This window comes from Rhipicephalus microplus, unplaced genomic scaffold (genome assembly GCF_043290135.1).
Source record: "Rhipicephalus microplus isolate Deutch F79 unplaced genomic scaffold, USDA_Rmic scaffold_207, whole genome shotgun sequence".
Classification (NCBI taxonomy): Eukaryota; Metazoa; Arthropoda; class Arachnida; order Ixodida; family Ixodidae; genus Rhipicephalus; species Rhipicephalus microplus.
In genome coordinates this window covers 279,255-300,000 of record NW_027464778.1, presented here as the reverse complement: position 1 = coordinate 300,000, position 20,746 = coordinate 279,255, and the positions used below count along the sequence as shown (strand labels likewise).

Genomic DNA, 20,746 nt, shown 5'->3' with positions numbered 1-20,746 from the left:
TGGTGCACGTGAGAAGGGAATACAATAGATGGGCATTGGCGCGCATCTTTTTTTCTTATTGATATGATATGTAAGGAGATGTTGGCGCACCATTATGGCGCCGGCTACTCCTTGGCCGTTGAGTTAAACTTGAACACGTATCTTGAAGCAAAACATACAAAGCAGTGCATGGAAAGTAGAAAACTCGGGCAGAAATATGCAAAGACACACTTACACTTATACACACATATCAGAACACAATGGTAAGTAAATGTTCGAAAGTCAATGAATGAAGTCTCTGATAATGTCCCTCGTTAATATTCGGTCCACCAGCACAAAACAGTGGAGCACACGTCTGGTCCTTATAAAGATGCATTCGCTCGTGTGTACATAATTGTCGACACGTCATTCATTTCACAACACACACATGATGGGAGTCACGTGATACTGTACATAATAAGTACATTTGTTACAAATGAAAGTTCGTTATTTCTTAATACTTATCAGCAATCCCGCTGTCTTGTAAAGAACGTGTTGATGCTTTTAAAGCGTGCGACTGTAAAACTCGAGTAGGCCACGGACCCAGAAGTTTCTTCATGTTAAACGGTCTGCGGTCTAATGCCAACTGTTCCGACTTAAGACGGCGTCTCGTGATGTGGACATTCTACGAGAAGGTGACATACGTCTTCATCTATTAATCCACATTCGCATTCGGGACTTTCAGCTCTGCCGTGTCTGTGCAAAAAAAAAAATGTTTTGTGTATGTCGTGCCTAGCCTCAATCGGTAAATTAGAGTTTGCGATATTATATCTAATGCCAGCGTAATTTTTAATTCAATAGATGGATCGATGTGGTATAAATCGCACCTCTTTGTACTTTGGTCAAACCAAGCAGTTTTGCTCATTCTGAAAGTTTTATTCTTTATAATACTACGCAATTCACTTTTTTCGAAATATTGGTTGCCACGATGTGTAGACCTACTTTGTTTGCTCTGGACGGCAGATATCAGGCGTAATGAAGCTAGGAACACATGTGAGCCTCGGAAAAAGAAGTGCGAATAAGAAAGGCCAACTGCAAATCTTCTTTGCACAGCTGATGCCGTCCGGATAGTCGTTGATAGATTACTTAACAGGTTGTCAGCCTTCGAAGGTATTATGTAAGCGAAAGTACGCATGCGTAAAACATGCAGCGAACGAACACTCTTCCAACGCTGTAGAGAAGAAAGAATGCATAAAGGGTGGTGCATTTTACGCTCCAATATCGTCCTATGTAAGGCGCTTTAGAGTTAGGGCTGTTTTGCCTCTAATTGCGTGACCCTTGCAGGGTTCCTCACAGTGCAACCGTGCACTTGAAACGGGCAGGTGTTGAACCACCCCGCAAGAAGATGGGGAAACTTCGCTGCGACCGGACCGCTTGACAGTCCGTGTTTGCGGGAGGAGAGGCGCGCCCGAGAGGAGGTGCGCTCTCACTCTCTGCCGTCCCCGTGAATGCTGAAATGAGCGCGGTCGCGTTGCGTGGCTTCGGTGAAACTGCCGTATCGCGATATGTAGTGGAGCTGCCACAGTAAAATTTGGGACACGCGTAGCCAGCCGAAGGTGCTGTTACTTTGCCGAATTTCACGTGCCGGCGTCCACAACAACGCGAGCACGCTTTGTTTAGAAATTCCCGGCCATGAGGCCGTGCCCGGACCGCGTGTGTTAGTCCCTTGGTTTGGCGACAAGGATGGCGTCAAAGTGACGCCGTGAAACGGGTTTCGTGCGTGCAAATGAGGCATTGATGTGATTAGAAAGAAAGCGAGAACATAGAAAAGAAAAAAAAAGAGGGAGGGGGCACAGGCCGGGGACGAGTAGTCGCAAAGTGTTAAGTGTGCAGTTTATTTGCGTGCGGCACAGGTGAGCTGTTGCAGCTGTGAGTTTTGACAAATATTGCGTGTGTCATGTTCAGCGGACACGATGAAACGTTTTTTAGCGAACGCGTTGTATCCGCTGGGTTGTACGTCGATGAATTGTCGATTACTCGGTTTGATTTCTCCTTGCCGCTGGGGCAGCTGATACGACTGATACGCCATTTTGCAGCAGTGAAGGGTGCGTAAATGAATGGGCAAGAAACTTAGCAACAGTAACGAGAAAAGAATTAAAAAAAAACAAACAAACGAAAGCATGTTTGCCGTGTATATTCAATCTTGTAGTGCAGAAAAATAGTCAGTGCAGCAACCTGCGCGGCCAACGCGCTCCTCGCGAAGAAAAGAGGGAGAGAGACGAGCTGGCCGCCGACCAACCGGCGCGCGCCGTTCGCCTTCCTCCTCAGTCTCGCGGGTCGGCGCCGACACCACGACTCGATCGTGTCGACCATTCGCTTGATTCGCTCGCAGGATTTCAAGCTGGACGGTTGTGCCCTCGCGATCTCCGACTTCAGCGTAGCTCCCGCCGACTGGTTCGCCCTCCGCGGTCTCCTGACGCCGTGTAGCTCTCGCATTGTGGCACCCCGCCCTTGGACTTCTTCGACCGGATCCCCACTTTCCTATCTCCTTCTTTTTTCCTCTCGTTGGCTGTCTTCTTCTGCTTCTACTTTCCTTCTATTCTTTTTATCCCTCCTTCCCCCCACCCCTATAAGGCACTGCGCCGTGTCGCCTGAAGGCAGACAGAAATTAGGTGCCTTTTTCCTCTTCATTCTAATCACTACCACCACCACCATTCGCTTTCTGGGCGCGTTTCGAAGCAGAAGCACAAACTTCACAAGCCGTCATGTCTGGCCGTGGCAAAGGGGGCAAGGGGCTGGGGAAGGGTGGCGCCAAGCGTCATCGAAAGGTGTTGCGTGACAACATCCAGGGCATAACCAAGCCGGCCATCCGTCGTCTGGCGCGCCGTGGCGGTGTCAAGCGCATCTCTGGCCTCATCTACGAGGAAACTCGCGGCGTTCTCAAGGTGTTCCTCGAGAACGTGATCCGCGATGCCGTCACTTACACCGAGCACGCCAAAAGGAAGACCGTGACAGCCATGGACGTCGTGTACGCCCTCAAGCGTCAGGGCCGCACCCTGTACGGATTCGGAGGCTAAGAAGCCAGCGGCGTCGCCTGCAGCCAGCCAACGAGAACACAACAGCCCTCTTCAGGGCTACCCACTTGATGCTTCGGCAGTGTGATCCCAGCGGTTCGCCATACCCGCCCGTCCCTCTTTGCAATATCATTGCGTCATCGCTCAGGTGAGCAGCACCTCGTGTAGTAGTAGCCTGATCGCGCTGGGTACTTGTCACGTTCACCGCATTTCGTTCGCGTCGTCGTCTTTCTCCTGGGTCTGCGAGTTCTTCCTCTCCTTCCTGCAAGCCAAGCTGCTAAAACGGGCCCGTCAAGCGAACGTCGCCTAGTTAGTTACCTTATCGCGCGAAGGAAGAAGCCGAGCGCAGCGTTCTACCCTGGTCACTGCATTCTTGGAGACACGACTATGCTCAGGAAGCACGAACTCGCTTTTCTCTTTGGAATGCCCACTACACGATCGCGTCACGTTGTGTCAAAATAAATAAAAACGCACTATGTTCTACCGTGGGGCACCCACACGAAGAACGGATGTGTACTTACAAATGAAAAAATTGATTGTGACAGGTTGGTCGTGTTTACCGCGCCCGCTGTGCACTCAGAAGTGCCCCATTCAAGAACACATTGTGTACATTGTCTCGCCTGATATTTTTTTTTTTTTCACACCTGGCGCTGCCGAGCTGTAAAAAAAAAAAAAAAGAAAGAAAGAAAAAGTGGAAGGGGATGTTTAAACAGAATTTCTGCGCAAGTCAGAAGCAAGTACACAATAAGCGCTGCCCATGCAGCGTGCTGAGGGAAGCTGCACTTGATAGAAGTGGCACTCATGTACTGTACTGGTGCTGCGAACACCGCTGTTGTGAAAGCTTTACTTGGACGGACAGCTACGCAACAAGTGTTTCCATTTCGCCGGCAGAGGTGGTCACTCTAGGGAGGCTGGCTTCGCCGCCCACGCGAGAGGGGAGGGGGGGGGGGGGGAGAACTAGTTCATGTAAACGCGAAAGGTTCGAGCGCGGGAAATTCGAAAGCAAGGCGCGCTCGCGTGAGCCTGCCGTCAGATGGCGACACCAACCCACGAGCAATGCATTTTCAAGTGCACCCTTCTTTTCCCACCCCCCTCCGCACAGGCAGAGGCATGTCGAATGTGTAACCAAGGCGCACGACAGTGGTTCTGCTCAGGCAAGCCTACCTATAACAAAAATTGTTCTCCAAGTGTGTACCTTCATTTTCTCGTGAAAATGTGAAAGCGGAGTGAATGGGGCTTTTTGAGGCGCGTGTTGATCTTCGTTTCTGTTATGATTATTATTTTTCACCCTTTCATTGTGTCCATTTCCTGCTTTTTGTGCCACATATTTAGCACTTAGAGTTGGGGGGGGGGGGGGGATTGCTGATGTGTAAGATGGAAAAGAAGAGGAAAGTGAGCCCCGAAAATGTCTGCATCAGGATGCGACACCTCAGCGGTAGCTCACAAGGGATGGGGGGTGAGGAGGGATTAAAAGGATAGGAATAAAGGTGTAGAGAAAGAGAGATGAGGGAAGCCAGAGTGAGACGACATATCGAGGGAATAGGAGTAAAAATGAAACCAAACATTCGAACGCAAACACCCCGTACATCCAACCGCCATTGAGCGCACCTAGTAGTTTGGCAAGTATGTATGAGTGATTCTTAAGAGGGAAAGGAAGATAAAATTGAGTCCCGTTACTGTCTGCGATTGAGCAAGTAGGCGCGCTCAGTGGCAGTTGGATGTACGGGGTGTTTGTGTTAGAATGTTTTGTTGCGTTTTACTCCTTGTCGTTGCGCGGACGTGTATGCATATACCAACACTGCCGGTGGTCTCTCGTCGTCTTCGCCCATCTACGTAATGGTCGCAAATAAGCGACAACGCAAGGAGCAAGTTTTTTTGGCGTGGCAGTGCGCATTTGCCCTCGGTGATGCGAGGCGCTCTAGTGCGATGCGCGCTGTTGGCGTGAATGGTGGCGTCTCGCACTCCGTCGCGCCGCTTCGGGAAGCGACGAGCTACAGCGTCGATTGATGTGTTGCCTGGAAGGCGAAAGAAATGCGCAGCAGGCTGTATTGTACAGCGGTAGTGGTTTCGTTTCGGTGTACCTCTTTGCAGCCGCGAACTGCACGGTTGCCCGAAAATGAGCGCCAGCCAGCATCCTGGCGTACGCTTCCGCGCTCGCACGCGGACGGGTTCTCACGCTTCGGCCAATGGGAGGGAGAGAGATGGGTCGTGCGGCGAAGCCGCTTTTGCCGATCTCCGGCAGGAGCGCAGTTTCGCTCCGTCAGTCGAGGTGATCGGACGCACGCAGCATGGCCCGAACTAAACAAACCGCGCGCAAGAGCACCGGAGGCAAGGCTCCGCGTAAGCAGCTTGCTACCAAGGCTGCTCGCAAGAGTGCCCCTGCCACAGGCGGGGTGAAGAAACCTCACCGTTACAGGCCTGGAACCGTGGCCCTGCGTGAAATTCGCCGATACCAGAAGTCGACCGAACTGCTGATCCGCAAGCTTCCCTTTCAGCGCCTGGTGCGGGAAATCGCTCAGGACTTCAAGACGGACCTCCGTTTCCAGAGTTCTGCCGTGATGGCCCTACAGGAAGCTAGCGAGGCCTACCTCGTTGGTCTTTTCGAAGACACCAACCTGTGCGCCATCCACGCTAAGCGCGTCACCATCATGCCAAAGGACATCCAGCTGGCTCGGCGCATTCGCGGTGAGCGCGCCTAAGTTGGGCTGCTCCCTGCGCTTCGGTCGACAGGCAAGCAACAACAAACGGTCCTTCTCAGGACCACCAACGTGTCTGCTTTGGCTACGAGACCACTCCAGGCCACGTACTCCGGCCGCACCCTCTTTTGCTGTCATGTTTTGTACGTACGTGGCTGCCGTTGTCTAGCGCGCGGAAGAACGGAACGTCGGCGCGTCGTTATTACGAAGAAATGGCTCAGCTTTGACAAATTCAAGGTAAAAGTGTGTATCATTATGAGTAGACAGAGAAAAGGTAGGCTAGCTTCAGTCGGTGTGTGTGCAGCAGCCGTGCTGCGAACCTGTGGTGTGTCAATTTCATTTATGTGTTTACCTTTTTGCCCGCCGCTTGTAAGGTGTTTTTGAGGGCTTCTGTTTGCGTAACGCCATGGTGAGTTGGGCTGCTGGACCCCGGCGCAACTTTTGGGTGCACTCGTAGGAGGTGATGAAGTTTTACCGAGAGACGAAATAAACAATTGTATCGGGCCAGTCGGTAAGGATCCATCTCGCTAGGAAGCGCAGCCACTATTACACAGACCTCACAACACAAGCGCTTAACTTCAACTGAACGTTTATTGCAAACGTCAGAGTTTATAGAAAAAGAATAGTAAAAGGTAGACAACAAAAAGCACACGTGCCAGTCCCGCACATTACTATCTGTTATTCTCTATCACCCCATCCAAAACACAGTTCTTTCTGCGTGAGCGCGATAGAGAGTGCACAAACACACTCAAAATCATCGCGTGTCATTTCCTTTCATTTCTTTTGAAACGGAACAAGTTTTTAAGCCATATTCTGGACAGTTTTTTTTTTTTTTGCAATAAACGTTTAGTTGAAGTTAAGCGCTTGTGTTGTGTGTTCTGTGTAATAGTGGCTGCGCTTCCTAGCAAGACAGACGAAATAAATTGTGTTAGAAGCACCAAATGAAATGCGCTAACGGCGGGTTCTCTCTCTCTCTTCTTTTTTACCTTACGTTTGTTTTTCGATTCAAAAGTATTAAATTTACTCTGTCGCTGTGCTGACCCGTTCAGGTGTCATCGTCAAGATAGACGGTTACGTGTGGAGCTTCACAGTAACTAATGACAACGCTTACATGCCCTTTTCTGTCTCTTTCGGTGCCGAGCTGCGTGATTTGGTTGTCTCTGTGCAGCATTTGGCGTTGCGCACTGGTGGCTAACTGATGTCGCGAGGAAATATATATATAATATAGACAAAAACAAACACGCTTGAGGGTACGAACAGAGCCATCGTGACTGCGAAGCGAAGCCCGGCCGCGTCACCTGTTTGGGTGGTCCTTAGAAGGACCGTTTGGGGAATGCGGCGAGCGCGCGGAAGGGGTGCTCGCTTACGCCTTCTTCTCCGTCTTCTTCGGAAGAAGCACGGCTTGAATGTTGGGCAACACACCGCCCTGCGCGATGGTGACGCCGGAAAGCAGTTTGTTCAGCTCCTCGTCGTTGCGGATGGCGAGCTGCAAGTGACGGGGGATGATCCGGGTCTTCTTGTTGTCACGAGCGGCGTTGCCCGCCAGCTCGAGCACCTCGGCGGCCAGGTACTCGAGTACGGCAGCCAGGTAGACCGGGGCGCCCGCTCCGACGCGCTCGGCGTAGTTTCCCTTGCGTAGGAGGCGGTGAATACGGCCCACGGGGAACTGAAGCCCCGCGCGGCTAGAACGGGTCTTGCTCTTGCCTTTCGCCTTGCCGCCCTTGCCACGTCCGGACATGGTGTTGCTTTTCGCTTGCAAAAGCTGCTGCCTTCTAAGATGAGAGCCGTGCTCGAATGGTTTCCGTTGCCACCATCGCGCGCCGCCGCTCGCGGGGAACGGATGAGAGTGTGAGAGAGGGAAGCCGTGCGAACCAATGGGGCGCGCGCGTTGTGCTGATCTCGTCAACACCCCTCGCTCATATTTAAGCGCGCCGCGCAGGGGCGACACGCGCATTCGACTCTGGTCTCGCGTGCGTGTTGTGTGAAATCATGCCTCCCCAACCGTCTGGCAAAGCCGTCAAGAAGGCCGGCAAGGCGCAGAAGAATGTGCGCGCCACGGACAAGAAGAAGAAGAAGCGCCGCAGGAAGGAGAGCTTCTCCATCTACATCTATAAGGTGCTGAAGCAGGTGCACCCCGACACTGGTGTCTCCAGCAAGGCCATGTCCATCATGAACAGCTTCGTGAACGACATCTTCGAGCGTATCGCCGCCGAGTCGTCGCGCCTTGCTCACTACAACAAGCGCTCGACCATCACGAGCCGGGAGATCCAGACCGCGGTGCGCCTGCTGCTGCCCGGAGAGCTGGCCAAGCACGCGGTGTCCGAGGGCACAAAAGCCGTCACCAAGTACACCAGCTCCAAGTAGGCGTGCGTCGTGGGCCACAGCGAGCGGCGACAAATTAACGGCTCTTCTCAGAGCCACCCAAATTGTTTGCGTCGGCATAGGGGTTGTGCTGACAGATTCGGCTCCAAATCCATCCTCTTCTCTCTGTTGAACACCGCTAGCAGGAGCGTTGGTGTGCCGCGCTCGACGTGTGTGCTCGGGGAGGTTGAACAGGTAAATTAGAGAAGACCGAGTGCGCGGAGAAAAGTGCCACAAGTACGGTAATGGAGGGAAAAATCAGGAGCGTGGTAATAAAATAAAAAAAAAAAAACAGGGGGAAGGTGGCCGCTGCTCAAAAGGTAACATGAACTCGAGTGTGTTCAGCTCTAGGGGAATGATAGAAAAGAAAGACCGCGTCAGCGCTTGCCCGAGCAACTCCGACATGTCGGGCCAAATACGAAGGGGTATACACGGTATACAGTGCATGCGGAGAGAAGGGAACTGCCGAACACTTGATAATGTTATGTAAATGGCTTCACCCTATAGTTTAGAATGATGGCGCAGAGTTTTTCAAAGCACCGGGGGAGGGCAAAATAGACTTTAGGCGGGTAGAATTAACTAGAAGGTGGTTATCTTATTGGTGGCTAAAGTCAAGGCAAGAGTGAAAACTAAAGCATTCACTGCAAAGCGCCGGTCCTACACTTCACTATTTAAGGGGGAAAAAATAAAAAGATAAATCTAGTTGTTGTTTAGCTAAGCATGTCCGATGTGAAGGGTACAGCCACATTCATGAGACAGCGCCGAGTTCCATCTCTGCCACGCCCACTCATTTGTTTACGAAATTGGGGCATTCATTTCTCGAGAGCGCAGGGCAGGCCCGTTTCGAGACTGTAGGAGGAGTGAATGTAGATTGAAGTGCGCGATGCGGTGAAAAATGTGCGGAAGCATTGATGCAAGAAAAGATGGGGGAGAATGTATAGACGCATGTGGCATTAGCTGTAGAAGCGGAAAAGCGTGGGGGCGGGCTGCATGCTAATTATTGCCCCAACGCAAAGTATCAACAGCCCCCATGGAAAGGAAAAAAAAAAAAAAGCTGTGCGTACGCATAACAGGGGTACCACGCAGGTGATTTATATAGTGTACAAAGAAGTACAAAACTCAGTAAAGAAAGGCGGTTGACAGGGGGGGGGGGGGTATGGGCATTTCTTGTTTTCGCAAAAAAAAAAAACCGGCTACTCAGGATTCGCAGTTGGACTGGATGCGAACCAAAGGTGGCAGTTTGGTTGTTGGGTTGCGATTGCCGCGCGCGTGTACCTGCACAATGCGGGCGTCGTTTGTAAGATGATTTCATTTGCGGAGGTTCGTGAGACCAGGCTGTGATTTTATTGATGTTTCATTTCAGGATACCAACCGCGGCTTTTTCGAACGGCTTGTGGGTGTTTTGTGAGATCTTTTTAGATTACTGACTATGTTCAGCGGGTCGACAGTGCATTTGTATGAAGCCTTCAAGCGCGATCATTTTGTAATTTTGCATCGTGCGTCCCTGCCACCAGTTGGGGGAAGGAATACTTTCAATGTGGGAACCCTCATGATTGTGAAAGATGAAACTGCGACTACTTAAACACACTTGCACCACAGAAATGGCACGCGCAGTTTGGTATTGGTGCACGTGAGAAGGGAATACAATAGATGGGCATTGGCGCGCATCTTTTTTTCTTATTGATATGATATGTAAGGAGATGTTGGCGCACCATTATGGCGCCGGCTACTCCTTGGCCGTTGAGTTAAACTTGAACACGTATCTTGAAGCAAAACATACAAAGCAGTGCATGGAAAGTAGAAAACTCGGGCAGAAATATGCAAAGACACACTTACACTTATACACACATATCAGAACACAATGGTAAGTAAATGTTCGAAAGTCAATGAATGAAGTCTCTGATAATGTCCCTCGTTAATATTCGGTCCACCAGCACAAAACAGTGGAGCACACGTCTGGTCCTTATAAAGATGCATTCGCTCGTGTGTACATAATTGTCGACACGTCATTCATTTCACAACACACACATGATGGGAGTCACGTGATACTGTACATAATAAGTACATTTGTTACAAATGAAAGTTCGTTATTTCTTAATACTTATCAGCAATCCCGCTGTCTTGTAAAGAACGTGTTGATGCTTTTAAAGCGTGCGACTGTAAAACTCGAGTAGGCCACGGACCCAGAAGTTTCTTCATGTTAAACGGTCTGCGGTCTAATGCCAACTGTTCCGACTTAAGACGGCGTCTCGTGATGTGGACATTCTACGAGAAGGTGACATACGTCTTCATCTATTAATCCACATTCGCATTCGGGACTTTCAGCTCTGCCGTGTCTGTGCAAAAAAAAAAAAAAATGTTTTGTGTATGTCGTGCCTAGCCTCAATCGGTAAATTAGAGTTTGCGATATTATATCTAATGCCAGCGTAATTTTTAATTCAATAGATGGATCGATGTGGTATAAATCGCACCTCTTTGTACTTTGGTCAAACCAAGCAGTTTTGCTCATTCTGAAAGTTTTATTCTTTATAATACTACGCAATTCACTTTTTTCGAAATATTGGTTGCCACGATGTGTAGACCTACTTTGTTTGCTCTGGACGGCAGATATCAGGCGTAATGAAGCTAGGAACACATGTGAGCCTCGGAAAAAGAAGTGCGAATAAGAAAGGCCAACTGCAAATCTTCTTTGCACAGCTGATGCCGTCCGGATAGTCGTTGATAGATTACTTAACAGGTTGTCAGCCTTCGAAGGTATTATGTAAGCGAAAGTACGCATGCGTAAAACATGCAGCGAACGAACACTCTTCCAACGCTGTAGAGAAGAAAGAATGCATAAAGGGTGGTGCATTTTACGCTCCAATATCGTCCTATGTAAGGCGCTTTAGAGTTAGGGCTGTTTTGCCTCTAATTGCGTGACCCTTGCAGGGTTCCTCACAGTGCAACCGTGCACTTGAAACGGGCAGGTGTTGAACCACCCCGCAAGAAGATGGGGAAACTTCGCTGCGACCGGACCGCTTGACAGTCCGTGTTTGCGGGAGGAGAGGCGCGCCCGAGAGGAGGTGCGCTCTCACTCTCTGCCGTCCCCGTGAATGCTGAAATGAGCGCGGTCGCGTTGCGTGGCTTCGGTGAAACTGCCGTATCGCGATATGTAGTGGAGCTGCCACAGTAAAATTTGGGACACGCGTAGCCAGCCGAAGGTGCTGTTACTTTGCCGAATTTCACGTGCCGGCGTCCACAACAACGCGAGCACGCTTTGTTTAGAAATTCCCGGCCATGAGGCCGTGCCCGGACCGCGTGTGTTAGTCCCTTGGTTTGGCGACAAGGATGGCGTCAAAGTGACGCCGTGAAACGGGTTTCGTGCGTGCAAATGAGGCATTGATGTGATTAGAAAGAAAGCGAGAACATAGAAAAGAAAAAAAAAAGAGGGAGGGGGCACAGGCCGGGGACGAGTAGTCGCAAAGTGTTAAGTGTGCAGTTTATTTGCGTGCGGCACAGGTGAGCTGTTGCAGCTGTGAGTTTTGACAAATATTGCGTGTGTCATGTTCAGCGGACACGATGAAACGTTTTTTAGCGAACGCGTTGTATCCGCTGGGTTGTACGTCGATGAATTGTCGATTACTCGGTTTGATTTCTCCTTGCCGCTGGGGCAGCTGATACGACTGATACGCCATTTTGCAGCAGTGAAGGGTGCGTAAATGAATGGGCAAGAAACTTAGCAACAGTAACGAGAAAAGAATTAAAAAAAAAAAAAAAAACAAACGAAAGCATGTTTGCCGTGTATATTCAATCTTGTAGTGCAGAAAAATAGTCAGTGCAGCAACCTGCGCGGCCAACGCGCTCCTCGCGAAGAAAAGAGGGAGAGAGACGAGCTGGCCGCCGACCAACCGGCGCGCGCCGTTCGCCTTCCTCCTCAGTCTCGCGGGTCGGCGCCGACACCACGACTCGATCGTGTCGACCATTCGCTTTCCGGGCGCGTTTCGAAGCAGAAGCAGAAACTTCGGAAGCCGTCAGAACCACCAGAACTGCAGAGGAGCCACCACAAAGCCCCACGCAGAGCGAAGCTCCTGAGCGGACACAGGGGCCTGCTGGTGTTCCCCTACCTCTGAGCTCAGATGAGGACGACGAGGCGATGGATCTCCTCAACTCACGGAAGAGGCTGCGGGAAGAGAGTGGGGACGAGGATGACCACGCTCCCCGAAAGCAAACGGCCACTACCTCCCCCGACGAGGAATCACACGCTTCACAGGGCTCAGAGGAGATGTCCGGAAGCGAGTTCCGAACCGTGATGCATTCCGAAGGGGCGTCCTCCACAGGGGATATCACAACATCTGCCCCAACAGGCGGCCTGGACCCAACGAGCTTGGATGGTGCAGGCACTCGCCAACACCCCACTACCGCCTCAACGGTCGACCTACCGCCTGCAACAACCGAATCTCCCGGAAACCCACCCTCCGACGCTTCAGCTGCCATGGAGGTGGTTGAAGAGGTTCTCACTCCTACTGCTGCAGGGGGCAACATCCGAAAGGAAGCTCCTTATACGGCGAAGGACTTTCTGCTCACATCGACAACAGGGGCCACACATACCAACAGCAGAAAGAAGGGGAAGAAGAAGCCAACCAAGAAGCGACCCCCGGCTACTGCATCGGAGGGCACAGCTGCCAACCTTCCCCAACCTTTCAGCAAGGCCCCCACAGCAGTGGACACCACAAGGAAGCACAGCAGTGCGGCGGGGATTCCCCCAGACACAGAGGGCTTCCAGGTGGTCACCACCAAAAGCGCTCGACGCCATGCCAGGGACCTTGCTGCTGCAGCGGCCCTCCCGGTCGACCCTGCCGTCGTTGGCACAGTTCTGTTCCGGCCGTCAGCCCCCGGAGGTACCTTCAGTGGATCCCCACGCCTCACCCTCGCACAGGCACTCTCTACAAGGCCCGGCGTGGCTGCAATACGCGTTAACCACAAACGCAACATTGTGGCTGCTGACGCTACCACGCGAGAGTGCCTGGAGCAGCTCCTGAACATCAAGGAGCTAAAGGGGATCCCCGTCACTGCCAGGGAACCCGCTGACCACAAGACCAGCACGGGGTTCCTTCATGGTGTCGACGGGGAGCCTGCGGTGGACAGCCTGCTGCCTGGGATCAAGTCGGCCGTTCCGGTGCTCTCTGCTGCCAGGGAGGGGCGAACCGTGACGCTCCGCTTCGCTGGCCCTGTGCCGCCGGAGCACGTGTCTCTCTTCCTGGTCCGTTTCCCAGTGCGGCCAGCCAGACCCCGCCCTCTGCAGTGCCGGCAATGCGGTCGGTTCGGCCATGTAAAGGAGAGCTGCAGCTGGCCAGGCAGCTGCATCAGATGCGGCCGGACCCACCCTGGAGAGAGCTGCAAGCAGACCCGGTGTGTCAACTGCGGGGGCCCCCACTCTGCAGACACCCCAGAGTGCCCTCGGTGGCAGGAGCAGCGGAAGATTGCCACAATCATGGCATCCTCCCCAACCGTACTCTCGAGGCGCACAGTGGCAGCAGCGGTGCGAGAGGAGATTCGGGAGGCGCGGTCTTTTGCAAGCGTGGTGAAGGGCCACCCCGCGCCGCCCCTCCCCCCGGCCAGACCAATCCCGGCGCCTCGGAAATCTCGCCGCCAGCCACTCCAGGGACTGCAGTCCACCAGCGCTGCTGCCCCTATGGCCCTGCCAGTGGCCACTACTGTTCCTGAAGCCCCTCCTGCTGCAGCTGCCACTCCCGCGGCCCAGCCCGCAGCTATTGCCCCCGGAGGCCGGCCTGCTGTGCCCATGGCTCCTGCGGTCCTGCCTGCTGCGACAGTAGAGTTGCCTCCAGCTGACCCAGCCTACCAAATCGTCGCCACTCTGCTGAACACCCTGCGGTCTGTGGGAGAGTCTCTTCCCCTGGACCACCCTCTTCGAGCCATCTGCCTACAGACGGGAGGCTCTCCACTCCCCACAACCAATCATGGCTAGCTCCCCACCTGGAACGAGCCGAGGCCGACGCCCTAGCGTTCTGCAGTGGAACGTAAACTGGCTGGGGCGGCGAAGAGACGACCTGGCGGAGCACCTCCTGCGGAGCGACTACGACGTGCTTGCACTACAGGAGGTGTATGCCCAGGCGGAGGACCTTCGCCTGCCAGGGTACGTCGGATACAGCAGCAGGACTGCCTGCACTCTGGCGACCTGCCCTGACGCCCCCTGCCTGAACGACAGCCACCAGCAAGGACGTTCCCGGTGTGCTATCTACGCCAGGCGCGAGCTCCCGCAGGCAGAGGTGAGGGTGGCTGACCTGGCTGGAGGCCCCTTTGAATGCTGTGCCGTCCGCATCCACATCGGGGGGCAGGACACCACTGTGGCCAGCATCTACGTTCGGCCGGGCCAGCCCTGGGACCCCAGATGCCTTCGTCAGCTGGCACATCGCCTGGGCAAGGAGTTCCTGCTTTGCGGGGACGTCAATGCGAAACACCCAGCATGGGGCGGGCGCAGGACTGACGCTCGAGGCAGAGAGCTGCGTGATGTCCTCCGGCAGCTGGGGCTGGCGATACTCAACTCGGGTGCCAACACCTTCCTCCGTCGTGGGCAGCAGGTCACCAGCACTGCCATAGACCTCAGCGTTGCCACGGAGGGTTGCCAGTATGCCTGGTCGCCATTCCCGGACACTTGGGGCTCGGACCACCTGCCCATCCTGCTGTCTCCCTTCAGAGGTAGGGCTCCACGGGACCGCGAGTACCGCGTGGTGGACTGGCAGGCCTACCGGCGACTACTCCAGCAGGACATGAGCAGCGGGGACCTGCTGCAACTGGTGGCCCACAGTGCGAGGGCAGCAACGGTCACTGCCAAGGTTCAGCAGGGACAGCCCGTCCCAGACATCCGGCACCTGGCTCTGAGGGCGGCACGGCGACGTGCAGAGCGGCAGGCCTTGACCAAACGCCAACCGGAGCTCTGGACGGTCTTCCGGCGAATCGATGCCGTCTGCAGACGCCACGCACGCAGGCGCCGGAACCAGGGCTGGCAGGGCGTGTGCGCCTCAATCAACAGCTCGCGGGATGGGACGAAGGCCTGGCGCCTGCTGAAGTGCCTGCTGATGGCGCCCCGGGCCTTGAACCAGGGACTGTCCCTGGCTGTTCACCTGTCAACGACGGCTGCGAACCTGGCAGAACGGCTGGCTGACCAGTTTGCTGCCAGAGATAGAGCCCTACTGCCTGCTGCACCACCGCCTGCTGCCCTCCCTTGCCCTACCTCTTGTCACCATCCCAGATGGGTGTCCGCGCAGGTGCGGGAGCTGTGCGAACAGCCCATAGCGTTACATGAGCTGGTGGCAGCCCTCGAGAGGACCAAGCGACGAAGTGCTCCAGGGGCCGACGGCATCACCTTCCAAATGCTCCGCAACCTGGATGGAGGTGGCCGTCAACGGCTCCTGGAATACTACAATGACGTCTGGTGCACCGGAGCCTTACCCGAGTCCTGGCAAACTGCGGTGGTGGCGCCAATCCTGAAGCCCCGGAGGAAGGCCACGGCTCTCTCCTCATACCGGCCAGTGTCTCTCACCTCTGCGCCCTGCAAGGTGATGGAGAGGGTGGCTCTGGAGAGACTAGAGTGGATTGCCGACCACCTTTGCTTCTTCCCGGAGCAGCAGACGGGCTTCAGGCGGCACCGGTGCACGGCAGATTCCATCTCGGACGTCGTCGCTACCCTCGAGGACGCCAGGAGCAGCGGGGACGTGGCCATGCTGCTGCTGCTGGACGTGGAGAGCGCCTTCGACGGCCTCCCACACGTGGCGGTCGAGGCGGCCCTGGACCGACTCGGCATCAGCGGTAGCCTCCGAGGCTTTGTGACCGCCTTCCTGTCCGGGAGGACCTTCCGCGTCCGCGTTGGAGGGGCAACCAGCCAACCCAGGGTCATCACTGCTGGTGTCCCACAGGGTTCGGTACTGAGCCCTTTCCTCTTCAACATCGCACTGGCAGGACTTCCGGCGTCCCTCCCAACAGACATCAGGTTCCCGGCCCGCTGCTCTATCTACGCAGATGACGTGGCACTATGGGTCCGGGGACCAAGGCGGTCCATCCCCGCCATCAGGAGATCACTGCAGGCGGTCCTCGATGCAGTGGTAGCCTACCTCGGAGGCATCGGGCTTAAGGTCTCTGCCACAAAGACCGAGGCCCTGCTGATTCACCCGCTGGCGGCAGCACGCACCCACGTGAGACGGCTGAGGATTGCCAATCGCAGCCTGCCTTGGAGGTTGGTGGTGAAGTACCTGGGCCTCACCATCGACCACCGACTCACCTGGATCCCGGCTGCCAAGGCTGCTGCCACCAAGGTGAGGCGCGTCCAGGGCGCCATCAGCAGGCTGCAGCTGCGTGGCCGCGGCTGCTCCACCAAGTGGGCCCTCCGGCTCAACCAGGCTGCGGCGTCCTCGGTCCTCCTGTACGCCTTCCCGCTGGTGAGCCTGACACCGGCCAGGAGACGCCTGCTGGAGGGACTCCACAGGGGAGCACTGAGGGCCATCCTGGGGCTTCCCAAAAGCTCGCCGGTGGCAGCAACTCTCGCAGAGGCAGGAGAGTGGCCCCTGTCGTTACATATGCTGCAACGAGCACTGGGCCACATTGACCGCCTTCACCGCGCCACCGATGGCAGGGCCCTCCTGGAGCGTCTCCGCAGCCAGCCGGGATCACGGATGGGAGGCCTCTGCCTGCTGTACCACCAAATGATCCCAGATCCACCAGTTCCGGTTGCCTTTCCACCGCCTCACCACCAGCCACCAGAGGTCCACCTCTGCCTGGAAGGGGCAACCAAGCGACGAACGCCTGCGGCCGCACTGCAACAGGCGGCCTTCTGCAAGCTCCAGGAACAACTGGAGGGACGGCTGCAGGTGTTCACGGACGGATCTGTGATGCCAGACGGGACCGCAGCGGCCGCATGCGTAGTCCCGTCCAGAACCAGCAGCCGGCAGTGCAGGCTGCCCTTCCCGGCGAGCTCCACGGCTGCGGAACTGGCTGGACTGCATCTCGCAGTAGACCTGCTGGCTGAGAACATCCCCCTTCAGCCGGCCGCTGTTCTATGCGACAGCAAGGCGGCCCTGCAGACCCTGGCCAACTCCCGCCGTGCCGGACTGACGGCCTGCCTCCTGAGAGCCAAGGTTCGCGCCCTCACCGACGCCGGGGTGTCCGTCTCCTTCCACTGGCTGCCCTCCCACGTGGGCATCGCTGGAAACGAGAAGGCGGACACCCTCGCCAAGGCTGCCCACCAGCCTGGTACTCCCTACTCCTGTGCCGTGGCGGCCAGGGACTATTCACAGGCCCGTCTCAAGAGGCTCCTCATCACAGTCCACCCAGACCCGAGGGTGGCCGGCGGGCGAGGACCAAAGCCTCTCCCAGAGACGGGCCTCACCAGGAGAGAACGGGCCTCCCTATTACGACTGCGGACTGGCTGCGTATGGACGGCGGCCCGCCGCCACGCCAAGGGCCTCTGTCCCTCCCCGGCCTGCAGCCGCTGCGGAGACCCAGAGACCCTCGAACACCTCCTCTGTGCGTGCCCTGGCTTAGCACGGGAACGCTTGAGGGCCTACGCGGCCTACAGGAGACAGGGTCTGCCCGTCTCCACCCTGAAACACCTGCTGTTCCCGTCTCGTCCACATCCAGCAGCACTCCGCAGCCTGGCGGAGTTTGTGGAGGAGTCGGGAATCGCCGCCTACCACTGATCCCAGGAGCCATGCTGCCCTTGCCGACGGCCTGCTGCTCGCACTGAAGCGGCCCGGACATCCCTCTCTACACTCCACCACTATTTCTCCTATCCTCTTTCATCCCCCTTTACCCCACCCAAAGGCACTGCGCCGTGTCGCCTGTAGGCAGACAGAAATTAGGTGCCTTCTTCCTTTTCCACATGAACCACTACCACCACCACCATTCGCTTTCCGGGCGCGTTTCGAAGCAGAAGCAGAAACTTCGGAAGCCGTCATGTCTGGCCGTGGCAAAGGTGGCAAAGGGCTGGGGAAGGGTGGCGCCAAGCGTCATCGAAAGGTGTTGCGTGACAACATCCAGGGCATAACCAAGCCGGCCATCCGTCGTCTGGCGCGCCGTGGCGGTGTCAAGCGCATCTCTGGCCTCATCTACGAGGAAACTCGCGGCGTTCTCAAGGTGTTCCTCGAGAACGTGATCCGCGATGCCGTCACTTACACCGAGCACGCCAAAAGGAAGACCGTGACAGCCATGGACGTCGTGTACGCCCTCAAGCGTCAGGGCCGCACCCTGTACGGATTCGGAGGCTAAGAAGCCAGCGGCGTCGCCTGCAGCCAGCCAACGAGAACACAACAGCCCTCTTCAGGGCTACCCACTTGATGCTTCGGCAGTGTGATCCCAGCGGTTCGCCATACCCGTCCGTCCCTCTTTGCAATATCATTGCGTCATCGCTCAGGTGAGCAGCACCTCGTGTAGTAGTAGCTTGATCGCGCTGGGTACTTGTCACGTTCACCGCATTTCGTTCGCGTCGTCGTCTTTCTCCTGGGTCTGCATGCACGAATCAATCGCCGCATCTGCGAGTTCTTCCTCTCCTTCCTGCAAGCCAAGCTGCTAAAACGGGCCCGTCAAGCGAACGTCGCCTAGTTACCTTATCGCGCGAAGGAAGAAGCCGAGCGCAGCGTTCTACCCTGGTCACTGCATTCTTGGAGACACGACTATGCTCAGGAAGCACGAACTCGCTTTTTTCTTTGGAATGCCCACTACACGATCGCGTCACGTTGTGTCAAAATAAATAAAAACGCACTATGTTCTACCGTGGGGCACCCAGACGAAGAAGGGATGTGTACTTACAAATGAAAAAATTGATTGTGACAGGTTGGTCGTGTTTACCGCGCCCGCTGTGCACTCAGAAGTGCCCCATTCAATAACACATTGTGTACATTGTCACGCCTAATAATTTTTGTTTGTTTTTTTTTTTTCACACCTGGCGCTGCCGAGCTGCAAAATACAAAAAAAAAGAAAGAAAAGTGGAAGGGGATGTTTAAACAGAATTTCTGCGCAAGTCAGAAGCAAGTACACAATAAGCGCTGCCCATGCAGCGTGCTGAGGGAAGCTGCACTTGATAGAAGTGGCACTCATGTACTGTACTGGTGCTGCGAACACTGCAGTTGTGAAAGCTTTACTTGGACGGACAGCTACGCAACAAGTGTTTCCATTTCGCCGGCAGAGGTGGTCACTCTAGGGAGGCTGGCTTCGCCGCCCACGCGAGAGGGGGGGGGGGGGACTAGCCCATGATGTAAACGCGAGAGGTTCGAGCGCGGGAAATTCGAAAGCAAGGCGCGCTCGCGTGAGCCTGCCGTCAGATGGCGACACCAACCCACGAGCATTGCATTTTCAAGTGCACCCTTGGTTTCCCACCCACCTCCGCACAGGACGAGGCGTGTCGAATGTGTAACCAAGGCGCACGACAGTGGTTCTGCTCAGGCAAAGCCTACCTATAACAAAAATTGTTCTCCATGTGTGTACCTTCATTTTCTCGTGAAAATGTGAAAGAGGAGTGAATGGGGCTTTTTGAGGCGCGTGTTGATCTTCGTTTCTATTATGATTATTATTTTTCACCCTTTCATTGAGTCCATTTCCTGCTTTTTGTGCCACATATTTAGCACTTAGAGGTTGGGGGGGGGGGGGGGATTGCTGATGTGTAAGATGGAAAAGAAGAGGAAAGTGAGCCCCGAAACTGTCTGCATCAGGATGCGACACCTCAGCGGTAGCTCACAAGGGATGGGGGGTGAGGGGGGATTAAAAGGGTGGGAATAAAAGTGTAGAGAAAGAGACATGAGGGAAGCCAGAGTGAGACGACATATCGAGGGAATAGGAGTAAAAATGAAACAAAACATTCGAACGCAAACACCCCGTACATCCAACCGCCATTGAGCGCACCTAGTAGTTTGGCAAGTATGTATGAGTGATTCTTAAGAGGGAAAGGAAGATAAAATTGAGTCCCGTTACTGTCTGCGATTGAGCAAGTAGGCGCGCTCAGTGGCAGTTGGATGTACGGGGTGTTTGTGTTAGAATGTTTTGTTGCGTTTTACTCCTTGTCGTTGCGCGGACGTGTATGCATATACCAACACTGCCGGTGGTCTCTCGTCGTCTTCGCCCATCTACGTAATGGTCGCAAATAAGCGACAACGCAAGGAGCAAGTTTTTTTGGCGTGGCAGTGCGCATTTGCCCTCGGTGATGCGAGGCGCTCTAGTGCGATGCGCGCTGTTGGCGTGAATGGTGGCGTCTCGCACTCCGTCGCGCCGCTTCGGGAAGCGACGAGCTACAGCGTCGATTGATGTGTTGCCTGGAAGGCGAAAGAAATGCGCAGCAGGCTGTATTGTACAGCGGTAGTGGTTTCGTTTCGGTGTACCTCTTTGCAGCCGCGAACTGCACGGTTGCCCGAAAATGAGCGCCAGCCAGCATCCTGGCGTACGCTTCCGCGCTCGCACGCGGACGGGTTCTCACGCTTCGGCCAATGGGAGGGAGAGAGATGGGTCGTGCGGCGAAGCCGCTTTTGCCGATCTCCGGCAGGAGCGCAGTTTCGCTCCGTCAGTCGAGGTGATCGGACGCACGCAGCATGGCCCGAACTAAACAAACCGCGCGCAAGAGTACTGGAGGCAAGGCTCCGCGTAAGCAGCTTGCTACCAAGGCTGCTCGCAAGAGTGCCC

General features: G+C 55.0%; 1 protein-coding gene across 1 annotated transcript; it reads left to right on the top strand.

Annotated features, from left to right (window-relative positions):
* Nucleotides 1-12,221: 12,221 nt before the first annotated feature.
* On the top strand, nt 12,222-17,778 carry LOC142792213 (uncharacterized). The gene is made up of 2 exons (XM_075885608.1): nt 12,222-13,960; nt 14,016-17,778. The coding sequence occupies exons 1-2, from the start codon at nt 12,222-12,224 to the stop codon at nt 17,776-17,778; spliced, it is 5,502 nt and encodes a 1,833-aa protein (XP_075741723.1).
* Nucleotides 17,779-20,746: the final 2,968 nt, after the last annotated feature.

What these genes read in the sequence shown, in the direction of transcription:
- LOC142792213 (XM_075885608.1), top strand. Translation starts at nt 12,222, where the DNA reads ATGGATCTCCTCAACTCACGGAAGAGGCTGCGGGAAGAGAGTGGGGAC. An exon ending in ACTCTGCTGAACACCCTGCG is followed by an intron (nt 13,961 to 14,015) that starts GTCTGTGGGAGA and finishes ATCTGCCTACAG; the next exon opens with ACGGGAGGCTCTCCACTCCC.